General features: G+C 45.3%; 2 protein-coding genes across 2 annotated transcripts; both read right to left on the reverse strand.

Moving 5' to 3' along the window:
* Positions 1–368: 368 nt before the first annotated feature.
* Positions 369–7,068, reverse strand: IQD3 (IQ-domain 3). Its single transcript, XM_086514066.1, has 5 exons — positions 5,296–7,068; positions 3,544–3,888; positions 3,163–3,399; positions 2,748–2,879; positions 369–1,687 (listed from the first exon to the last, which is right to left on the reverse strand). The coding sequence occupies exons 1-5, from the start codon at positions 5,389–5,391 to the stop codon at positions 893–895; spliced, it is 1,605 nt and encodes a 534-aa protein (XP_086370192.1). The 5' UTR covers positions 5,392–7,068; the 3' UTR covers positions 369–892.
* Positions 7,069–10,421: 3,353 nt separating this feature from the next.
* On the reverse strand, positions 10,422–11,450 carry LOC147455243 (uncharacterized). The gene has a single exon (XM_086515227.1). The coding sequence runs from the start codon at positions 10,973–10,975 to the stop codon at positions 10,724–10,726; it is 252 nt and encodes an 83-aa protein (XP_086371353.1). The 5' UTR covers positions 10,976–11,450; the 3' UTR covers positions 10,422–10,723.
* Positions 11,451–11,720: the final 270 nt, after the last annotated feature.

The following is an 11,720-nucleotide window of genomic DNA, read 5'->3' on the forward strand; positions in this document are numbered from 1 at the left end:
CTGAGGGCAAGCACATCCTTCATAAAGAAATCCTAAGACACCTTTCAATTTAAAAAGTTCTATGCTACCACTAGACAATTGCTACATCTCCCCACATTTTCAAAAAATGAAAGCATATTTTTGTGCAGAAACCACGACTACTTCCTTGCCCAAGCAACATTCCTGGCCCTTAGTTCTCACAAGCTTACTTGTCGCCTTCAATAAAAAATAATGGCATTAAGGACAACAAAAACAATGCATCTCTGCATTTTCATTAGATAGTTGCAGTGTTCCCAAATAACATAATTCTATAGAAACACACAACATTGGGCTATTGAAATTTTCAAGTTTTTTTCAAAACTTTACAGATTTTTTTGCAACACTAGAACTACGCTATGAAAAATTTTACCGTTTTCCCAAACCGAAAATTCTTATTTAACAAGTAAAAAGCAAAACCTAACAGGTGCATTGCAATTTTTTACAGGTTTTCTGTGAACACTGGATGGTTGTCATGCAACAAAAGGGAAGGACCCATGCAAGGGCATGAGCCTCTGACACGCCAAGTCATCAAAAAACCGCCTTGGGTATTAGGACAAAGAGACAATGTAGAGATGGTAGCAGGAATAGACAGTCAAAAAAGAAGTAAGAGCCTGTTCAGATCTAATGATAATGCACACAAAAAGAGGAACCACATTAAGTTAGCTCGTCTTCCCACCATCGACACAAAAAACCAAGTTACCACATTTGACCTTGAATCCACGGCCTCAAATGTCGTCCTGACAAAACGTGAATAGACTCAATAGCCTGACCTGTGAAAGTCACCATGGACCAAGCCCACACTCACCTGGATCTCTGCACTGTCCCATAATCAGCAGCTATCATCATTGTTTGCATCTTCATTGCCTTACTGAAATTACTTGAATTGCTTTCGGAAATCTCCCTGGACTGAATCAACAATCACTTCATTCAATAAACGGTCGTACTTCAAAGGTCCTGAGTGCCCTTTCAAGCTTGGGCTTCTCTGTGGCCCAGGCGGCCTTGCTGACTTCAGAGGCCCCGATGCACTCACTGTAGAGTCTGCCTGTGGGAATGAGAGCCGCTTTTTGGCAGATGATAAGGGGTCCTCCAGAGTGGCCGGCCGCTGTTTCGGTGTACTTTGAGATCTTGTTTTGGCTTTGGATGATTGTGTGGTTGCCATGTAGCTTGGAACGGTGGAGAAACTGACCAAACTTTCATCGTCGCGCACCGACGAGCTTGCAACACTCTGTCTTGAACTAAACCTGGTAGGGGCAGATACTAAAGATGGTGTACTTCTAGCTGTTGCACTTCCATCCTCCTCCAGTCCTCGATTGCTTCGAGGACTGGCAGAGCGCCCACCATTGCCTGTCATCAGCTTGTTTGATGTCTGCGGAGTGGTTGGAGAGTGGTTGTGCCCACTCTGTTTTGAAAGTTTGGAAGGTGGAGTGCTTATAGAAGGGCTTGCCCTACCCTGTGCAGAAAACGAGGCTCGATTTTTAATGCTACCAGTATCCACTTGAATCTCCTCAACACTCTTAACAGAGGAAACTTCTGGTACATCCTTGTCTATGGGACGCCCATCCCATGATCTGCCAGCCATCCACCTCTCCAGCCAGCTCCAATCGAGGCGAGGGCTCACTTGTTCACTTGTTAACTGCGTACCTTCAGAGTTTGGTGCCGACTTCCATAGCTGATTCCATAAAGACTAAAGTTACAATGTCATTCAATGATATTACACACACTCAAAATAGCTACATTAGAATGGTAATATGTCAGATGCCAACAAGTACAATGCTTACAATTCAAATCACTTGTTTGTACTCAAGCTGGGTTGATTATGAAGAGGGACAGGAAAGCCAGACGATGTAGCGTACACATATACCTTCATAAGTTCAGAATAGTCTGAACTCACGAATTATAAGAGGGAATAAAGCACTCATAAAACTATAAAAGCAAGGGACACAAGAAAAGAAAAGAAAAAACAAAAACAAACAAACAAACTAACTAAATCACTTTGTTTGCTGCGAAACAAAACTAGATAAAACAAAACATTATTAACTTAAATGTTTTTAGAAAAGGCATGCGTAAAATAATATGACACAACTTACTTGGCTTAAAACAAGTACTCAACTTTAAGCAAAAAAGGGGAAGACATTTAAAAAACTTAATCCTAGAAATCAAACTTCACACAACAACTTCTAAAGAAACACATTCGTAAGTCCTTAGGTAAGCTAAATACAAAATCGGAAAATGAATACTACTACAAACCTACGAAGAGCAAAGATCCAAACTTGAGAATATGTAGCGTACACACACCAAGAAATGATCATAAATCACATAAACTTTAGAAGACAAATACATATTTAAACAAAGAGCAAAGGCACTAGCTAAGTATACATATTAGGAGATTCTGTGTTACAAGATCAATCTCCGAACAAGATGGACAAGAGACAGATTTGTACTTCCGAGACTAAGTATTAGGACCAAAAACACGAACTAGAAAAGAGCTTTATGAGCAGGAAGCAGTATACACTAGAGTAAAACCTAAGTTGACACCAAGCAACCTCAACTTTGCTATATATCTGGACATAAGACACTATTCCAACTATACCATCCATGACTGAGGCCAAAGCAACAACGAACTTTTAAGTGTAACTACAGTATGCCGAAAGCCTTGCTTGACTGAATGCAGACCTGCTGATTTAACAAAGCAGAATACCATAAGCAAAGACATCTATAAGACGACACACCTGATGTGAAAAGGCATAAGCCAAAGCTCTCTCGCGCTTTGATGCTGCTTCCTGTTTCAGCAATAGCTTTGAATGTACCTCATCAAGTGATTGAGCACTGTCATCCCAGTCATCCTTTTGGCTTGCATCAGACTGTAAGGCAATAAGCATAGCAACTCATCTTGTCAGTCGCAAACATTCTCAGTATCACGCACGGATAAGCTCAGTAATGTTGATCAAGAGGTTTCGCTAATAACACATCAAGATATGGACATGCTTGCAAGAAGAATATATAAAACGTTAATGTGCCACATGCATGTGAGAGAGATCCTAGACATTCAGGATAGCTTAACATAAATTTAGTAGAGCACCACATGGAGCAATTCTTGAAGAGTTTATTTTAGCATCCTACAGGTCCATCTTTTTCAGTTGTTACCATGGATCTTCTGGAGGCTGTATCACAGATTCGCTGCTGCTGCTTTTGCCAAAGGTCCTGGTGGGCCACCTGTCGCTCCTCCGACATCTTCGTTCTCCTTTCACGTACCCGAGCTTGAACTCGTACAAGTGCTTGCATGCACCGCAATGTGACTGTAGCTTGCCGCCTCACAGTGTGACCTCGGACAAGGGCCTGAAGCCTCACCAACCCTTTCAAAGCTCTTAAAGCTCTGCGGGCCTGCAATAGAGAGAGAGAGAGAGAGAGAGAGAGATCAAGAACTAATCAACTATTCACACACTGGCCTTCAAAATCCACTCTTAGCAAATAAACACCATTAAAGAAAAATTCCTCTGTGCTCTGGACCGGACATGCAGGACATACCAGATAGCCCCGGAATGCTGCTTGAATTTTAACAGCAGCTTGCTCTTCTTGACTCCAACCTCCATAGAATGAACCGCGAGCCCCACCTGTTAGCCTTACCACCTCAGCAGCTGCTTGTGCTGCTGCTACAGCTGCTTCAGCAGCTGCGGCCGTCGCAGCAGCAACCGCCATTGCATGCTTGTTCTGTTCATCCTCAGTATAAGTGTAGGGCCTCTCTGCAAGCGCAAGAGGCTTCCCGCTCTTTGACCTTGACTCTTTAAAGGCATCCTGTGGAGGAGTATTTGATCCCAATGACTGCAAAGATCGTCCAAAGCCCCAGCGCTTCTTTTCCTTTGACCCGTTTTTCTGTCATAAGGCATCGTGTCAGGCACTTTACATCAGGTGGTAAGTAGGCCAAAGAACTATGAGTACAAAAATCATTCTCGGGAGGGTTTCAGTAAAGCCTTGCAAAATGAGCAAAAAGGCAGCAGGAGTGTACTTACATAGCCAAGGACACTAGTGCCATACACAGAGTACTGCGTCACAAAAGAAAACTCATCTTCCACAAAGTGAGTACAACAAAAAGTTCAAGACTGAATGGGGCAACTAGGTTCAGAAGGTGCCTCATGTTGATGGATATAAATTGTCAAATGTGACTTCTCCACTAGCAATATTTGTGCATAACCAGTAAAGTAAGTCAGTCAATTATTACTTGCAGGCTTCAACCTTCATTGATTGCTTATTGTGCTTGAGGTCTTCTACTCTAGTGTAGAGGTAGAATTTGTCTAACAATTTTATTCATGGGAAGCTAAGGAATCAAAACCATCCTCAAATTAAACAATTTTATTCATGGGAAGCTAAGGAATCAAAACCATCCTCAAATTAAACCTATAGTGTCTCTTGTCTCACAGCTTTGAAAGAGGTCGGGGGAAACCCATGGTGGTAGCTTCTAAGGTGTTCAGCTAAACAGTTCTTTTCTCCAGCAAGAATATGATTGCTAATCTCCTAGCATTGCATAAAAGACGTTTCTGTATCCAGCCATGGATAAGAAAGCTAATTAAAAGCTGTCTTTATTCACACAAAGCACTGGAAATATTTCTTGAAGGCTGAAGCGTCCACATCACGGAAGACTTTCCCCGTATATGAGAATTGTTGCACATGCATTTAACTAAAAGCTTAGATTATTAACAAAAAAGTCCAATTTAAACAATATCTTGTTTTCAAAACAGGAGTTATAGAAGGTTATATAACCTTTGTCCAGGACAAGGTTTCGGCTCCACCTAACCTTATCAAGCACTCACCCATGTAATGTTGGCTTCTCTCTAATTAGGTCACAACACCAAGTGACAATTTGGGTATAGTGTCAATACATAAAAACTGCAAGCAACATCAGCATTGTCAAGGTGACGCCACTACCTAGCAAACTTCTTCATCATTTCTGTGCTTATGTTTGTGTGGACAGTATCGATGGTAAATCTTAAACTCAATCACTGCTATTGAGCAGCTTTCTCCTCTAATTATAGCCCAGGACACATCCAATTATGTGTCCTTATATTGTAGATAAAACAGGGGCCACCCGCTTCATCAAAGCAATTGAATTCCTCCAACACCCACAATCAGAACTTAGCCAGTCCACAAAATCAAACATTCAACAGCTCAAAACCTGCCCCCCCCACTTGACAAAACCTCTCTACCACCTAGTTTTGACACATTGAATCAGCCTAGCTTATAATGCAGCTTCCCAGAAAGTACGCACAAGGAAGAAGAGCTCACCTGTTGATCTTTAGCTGTCTTGGCTTCCTTGTCTCCATCTTTTGAAGGTGAGAACGCTTTCTTAACAGCGCTAAGCCAGCCTCCTTTCTTTCCCATGTTGATGCAGGGCACAAGAGAACATGGAACAGAACATCCACTTCTTAAGCTCACCTGTATGAATTCCAACACAACCGGGCTGGGGAAGTTGCTGCTGATTGATGCTTTTTACGAGCTCAAGCGGCCCACTTGTGCAAACCCTGGAATAAATTTGCGGACCTCAGGCTACTGTGTGCGCACTGCTTGCAGGAGGTGTGCCGGGTTCTGCTACAGGACGTGTGGCTGGCTATGCATCTGTGCATAAGGAGGTGTAATGAGGTGGTATGGCAGTGGCTCTCATGTTGCATGTGTGTACACTCTAAACAAGCAGGGCGGGACGATGCAACCTGTGTGTGTGAGTGTGTGTGTGTGTAAGGGAGACACGGCGCTTGTGAGTGCATAAGGGAGCAAGTTAGTAAAAGCAGGCTACCCCATTGTGGTAGACCAGGCTTTTGGGCTGTTTCTCTTCACGAGAAGAAGCAGAAAGTTAGAGCTAAATCTTCTCTGGTAGCCCCGCCCACCCGAGGATGCAAGCACAAACAGGCAGCTTTTGTGCGTCACAGAAGAGGAGGGGAGAGAGTCCAGTAACCAGTTAGAGAGATGCGGCAGTTGGCGAGGAGGGTCAGGACTCACAGGAGGCATTTTTTATGAGGCAAGCGAAGGAGGGTAAAAGGTGCATCACGTCCACACTTGCTGAAAGCAGCCCATTATTCCTTGTCTCTCTTCTAAGCAAGGAATTAGAGCTGAGGTCCACCACCAGCCATATCATCACAGGCCATGCACTGTAGGCACGGTAGGCACATACTTGCTCCCACTCAAACACTATTACACACCCACACTCATTCACTTACTGATTTGATGTGGCTAGACAACGATAGATTGGAGAGGACAAGAGTGGGGGGAGAGAGAGAGAGAGAGAGAAGATTTAGCAGTTCCAGTCACTTACCTACACACATTCTCTCAGTACCTACACGCATGTTCTCTCTCTCTGTCTCTCACACACGCTGCCTTTTTCCATTAGCCTATCCATAGTTCGATTCTTAAGCTGTTCCCCAACTTCTCCCCACCCCTTCTGTCTTCCTCTGAATAGCCTCTCGAATTCTCCCTCCCGCGCTTCAATGGCTATTTTTTCCTCTCTCTTCTTCTCATCGACGCCATCGCCACTGGGTTGACAGAAGAAAAACACGTGAAAGTAGAATCGCAGCCTTTGACGATACGGAGGAGACTACGGCGCTACGCGGTGAAACCCATTTCCTTCCGGGCTTCAAAAGCTAGCAGAAGACAGAAGGCAAGCAGATGCCACCGTGCGAGGGACTCGAGTGAAAGTGGGTGAATTTGTGGAAGTGAGACTCCTCTCTCTCTCTCTCTCTCGTTTCTCTCTCTGTGTCGGAGGAGACGCCAAACCTGACTCGACACTCTCTCTCTCTCTCTATCTTTCTCTTGCTCTTTCTCAGATTTATCTCTCTCTCTCTCTCTCTCTCTCTCTCTCTTCCGGAGAGATGACATGGCCAACTGGTGGGCCGGCCGTCCATGAGTGGGTAAATACTGCCTGCCTTGAGATCTGTGGACCATGCAAACCCGCAGCAACACGGACTCCGGGGAGAGAGAGAGAGAGAGAGAGAGAGAGAGAGGCTGGTAGACGACCTGACGCACAGAGACAAAGAAAAAGAGAGGAAATTCATATCTGAAACAACGGCTTATTGCTTGGAAGTTGGGAGTTGCGGGACGAGAGAGAGTACCCAGAGAGAGGAAGAGAGGCAGGGAGACAAAGCTCTCGATTCCACACAAATTGACGATGCACACACACACAATTTCACAAAGCAAGCAAGCCTTGGGGGGGGGGGGGGGGGGGGGGGGGGAGAGAAAGAGAGACAGATCAGTCTCTGTGAGTCTGTTGTGTGTATTGAGTGCAGCTACTGCCCCGAGAGTTAATAGGTTATGGCAGCCAGCACGGATTGCAGATCCTACCACACTAAACTATATATCCCAACAGAAGAGAAAGTGCAACGGAAAAGCGATAATGACGGTGGTGATGGTCCTTCGCAGTTCAACCCGAGTCCGACGTAGTCACGTAACCTGGAGGCTGGCCCCTGGGTAGCTCCCCAGTAAAGAAGGGAGCATGCCAGGCAAAGAGGCAGAGAGAGCACTCCCTCCTTCATTTCAAACCTGTTCCACTTCGTCTTGTTTGTTTTGTAAAATGGCATGGCGTTTTTAAATGGCGGTTGCTAGCTAGCAAGCCATACCCCTAGACCATGGGGTGGGAGGGATCAACGGCCACGCGCATGATCGACAGAGCGAGGGGCTTTGGGTTGTCGGATCCACGCGAGGGGGGGGGGGGGGGGGGGGGGGAGGGCAGGTTTTTATCTCGTTTTATATGTGCGGAATCGCATTCCCTGCACAGACGCGTGATAGGTAGGTTGGATAAGGCGTGGGAGTGTGGAGGGGCAGGTCAAAAGCTCGAGTAACGAGCGCGACAGTGGGGACCCTAATCTTTTTACCCCATGCAAATTTGATCACCGATGGATTAAGAAAAAGGTACTTCATGTACCAAAATTTAGCTAATTTAGATAAGTTTACATCCCATAGCTTGCATGTCCTAAAAATGCTAGGCAATCCTTTTAGCATACACCAATGATCAACTTGTAAGAATTTAGATTATGATTTCTTCTCTAGTTAACTTTGTGTCTGCTTCTAATGACGTCATATCATTTATTGGACTTGAACAAAATCGTGTGTCCGTATTCTCCAAGCCATTATCTAGTGCCTCTACAAGATCTAAACTAACATAATATGGAGGAAGGAAGAGCCCTTTACACGTGTCAAAATCTAAGACATTCATGAAGGTTAAACTCCAAAACTAAGAGAAACCCCTGAGCACGCGAGAGAGAGAGAGAGAGAGAGAGAGAGAGAGAGAGAGAGAGAGAGAGAGAGAGAGAGACCGCCGAAGGTTGCCGGCCGTACTAGTCATGGTGACTGTTCACCCTTCATTCACCTCTTCTAGCAAAAAAACTTCTCTTCCATAAGGCTTTCAAATGCAGTATATAATGCTTTCAAATGCAGTATGTACTTGCTTCAGTGCCAATTGCACTCAATAGGCAAACTTAAGTCGGTGCATCCTGTCATAATAACTAATATCTAATTCTCCTAAATGATTTTCTCATGTTAAACTCATCATTTAATATGGGGAAGTGCCAGGGGAGAAAAAGCTAGAATATTGGTTAAGCTGGTAAACTGGCCACAGTAGGGATCCAAAGGAGGGAAAATAGGGATTGAAAGAGGGGGGCTATCTGCAAAAGAGCAATGTGCAACACTGGGCTTAAAAGACCCTAAGGTTCATCCCATTAAGACTTCCAAAATGCTAAGGTTCCAAAATTCAAAGATTGTGTCCAAAGGTCAAACATTAGGGAAATTGGATGCTTTGTGTGTGTCCCAAAATGTCTTCATGCATCACGACATAGGAGAGGGTGAGCCCTAGTTGTAGGAGATGAGAGAGAAACTCACGTGACACACACAAGCTCCCTTTACACAAAGGGAATGAGGGATATATGTCAGTTCCCTAGCCCAGATGCCCACAAGGTGTACTCAAATCCTATTGGATGGCCTTGGAGGTGGACCAATGAGAATTAGGCTAGAGTAAAATCTAGTTTAATTAATTTAAAAACACTTAATAAAAGAGCCAATAAGAATTAAGCTCTATAGAAGACTATTCGATAGTTGCCCAAGGGGTCCAATGAGCATTCAGCAGCCCAATGGCTTGCCTGATTCGTATTGGCCAAGAGACAAAGGGGCCCAATGAGAGTTTAGTTGCATTAATTAATTATCCTAAAGCTCTCACAAGAGGGGAAAGGGGGACATGTTACCATATATATGTGGTAGTGATGTGTGTGAACACACTAGGACCGTCGGGGCATTTCTTTCCCTCTTTAGGAGGTTTTTTCCCTCGTGCATTGTATATACGCCCATTACTCTAGGATTAAGTAACACACTCTCTATTGTGTGCCTTGAGCTTCCTTCGTCCTCTCCAAGTTGTGTGTGTTTCTCTGCAACCCTAATTTCAACAATTGGTATCAGAGCAGGTTGCGTCCTTCCGGGCTTAGTCGCCAGCTGCTCTAGCACACGCCTGCTCACTTTCTCCGATTTCAGTGAGCTTTGGCAAGCGTTCGCAGGTCGACAAATATTTCGGGATACCTTGTAGAGTTGAGTCTGCTCAGATTTTTGATTCGGGCTCATTTTGGCCTCTGTTTCCACTACTGGCAGTGCTGCACGGGCTATTTCATCATTTTGTGCAGAGTTTCTGTCAGTGCCGTTTTCTGCATAATAGGTGTCTTACAGTCTTCTACGGTTTGTGCTATATAGCACGTGTTGTTCCCGCTCCATTTCTCCTATTTTCAAGCAATTTTCACATCAGGTGCAGCATTTACCATGGCTAACAACCGAACACATATGTCTTCAAGATGTTTGCTGCTAAGGACAGGTTAGATGGGGACAATTACCCTATGTGGGCTTATATGATGCAACACGTTCTTGTTTCAAAGGGCGTCTGGAATATTGTGCAGGGCATTGATGTACGTCCTGGTTCTGAGGATGTAGGTGTAATAGGCATGGCTGCCTATTACGAGACTGTGCTCACAGAAATGCAGAGAGAGAGAAGCACAGCATAGCATTAGAGAGAGAGAGAATAAGAATACATCAAATTCCATAGCCTTTGATTATGAGAAAGCCTGATAGAGCGTACAAAGGAAACCCTTCCTTATGTAGAAATAATGAGCACCCTTTCATATCCCCTTCCTGATTATGCCTCTTGAGATCCCCTCCTTCTAAGGGCTTATTCCCACATGAAGGTACACGAAGACATGTCGGACACTCCCAATGTGATTAATGCGGTCATGTGCAGCCATGTGCGGTCCGGGCACATACACTTGGCACGCACGGTGGATTGCGCGAACCCTCAAGTGCATCCCTTGATTAGTTTTTGTGAAATTCGAGAAGTGTGATGCAAGAATGATTGTCGAGGCCGCTTCTTGGCTCTTTGGCTCTTTGCTCCTGGACCAACCATCTTCATCTACCCGCATCTTGAACTCTGACCAGAATTCTCCTTCTTGGATCCGCAAACCTTGGATACTGCAACTTGTGCTCTTAGTTTGCTGCATCATCCACATGTACATCCAATCATGCCTTTTGTTTTAAGATGTCTGCAGTGTTGCTTCCTATCTCCGTGGCGTCATGAGATGCTTGCTTTGCTGTACCCTGACTACCCAAGTCTTCAACTTTCTTGGCAGTAGCGGTACAACGACTATGCTTTATCATAAGCCCATTGTGTCCAGCTTTGGATGTCTCCCTTAGCATCTTCCAATCACTCTTCAACACTCCCCTTCAAGTGCGCGTGCTCGCCATGCTCTTTTGCGCTATTCGCGGTATCTTCAGATGCCTCATTTGCGGAGTTTGTGGCATTCTTTCCCTTGCGTTTCAAGCTATCCGCAGTCACCTTCACACTCTCTGCGGTTTGTTTGCTCTTCTCCTTGGCAGTCTTTGCAGCAATCTCGGACGAGTCTACAGTGTTGTCTACATACTTAGCTGCCCTATCCTTTGCACCATCAACGTTCATATCTAATCTGCCTCCCGAACCAGGTGCGTTATAGAACGCTGCATACCATGGATTGCATCCTCCATTCTGGCAGTGGCGCTGCTAGTTGCGAGCGGGCTCAGAATAAGGAAGCGGAGTGAGAAGGAGAGAGTGCCCTTGTAGCAAAGAAAGGGGCGCTGCACAGGGACGGTTACGGGCTGGCGGGCATCACTCATGCATGACATGGGGTAGCCGCTGTCATCAACCTAGCGGAGGATGTTGGCACCGCATAGCAAGCCGCCTAGCATGATCCTCGGATGGACTAGGTATTCGAGCTCCGGCCTGTTCTTTCTACACCTTCTTGGCTGAACAGCGCCCTTCCTTTTCTTTCCACACTCGCTGGCAGCACGCCAGGCAGCCCCTTCATGTCGCCTTCTTTCTTGCTCTTGGAATAGCAGCCAGCACTTCTTCTCTCTGTGCTCTCTCTACTTTGTCGGCACCTTTGATGCCATTTCCATGTTTACATCGCCTTCTCAGCCCCGCTCTGTAACAGCAAGCCAATATTTGGCCTCTCAGGATAGCACCAACATCTGTTGCTCGCCTCCTACATTTCCCATGCTTTCTCCCTCTTGGCGGCTCCTTGCAGACCCCAACCAATCCCACTGTCTCGCATTGGACAGCAATCTGCAACCGCTCTTGATCCCCTCGTGGCGCAACCCAAAGGCTTTCATGCGCGAGGAAAGAGGGAGAGGAAGGGCTCGCTTGAGAAGGGCAAAAAATTTTGACG

The sequence above is a fragment of the Adiantum capillus-veneris genome, chromosome 6, assembly GCF_014529385.1.
Source record: "Adiantum capillus-veneris isolate H3 chromosome 6, ASM1452938v2, whole genome shotgun sequence".
Classification (NCBI taxonomy): domain Eukaryota; kingdom Viridiplantae; phylum Streptophyta; class Polypodiopsida; order Polypodiales; family Pteridaceae; genus Adiantum; species Adiantum capillus-veneris.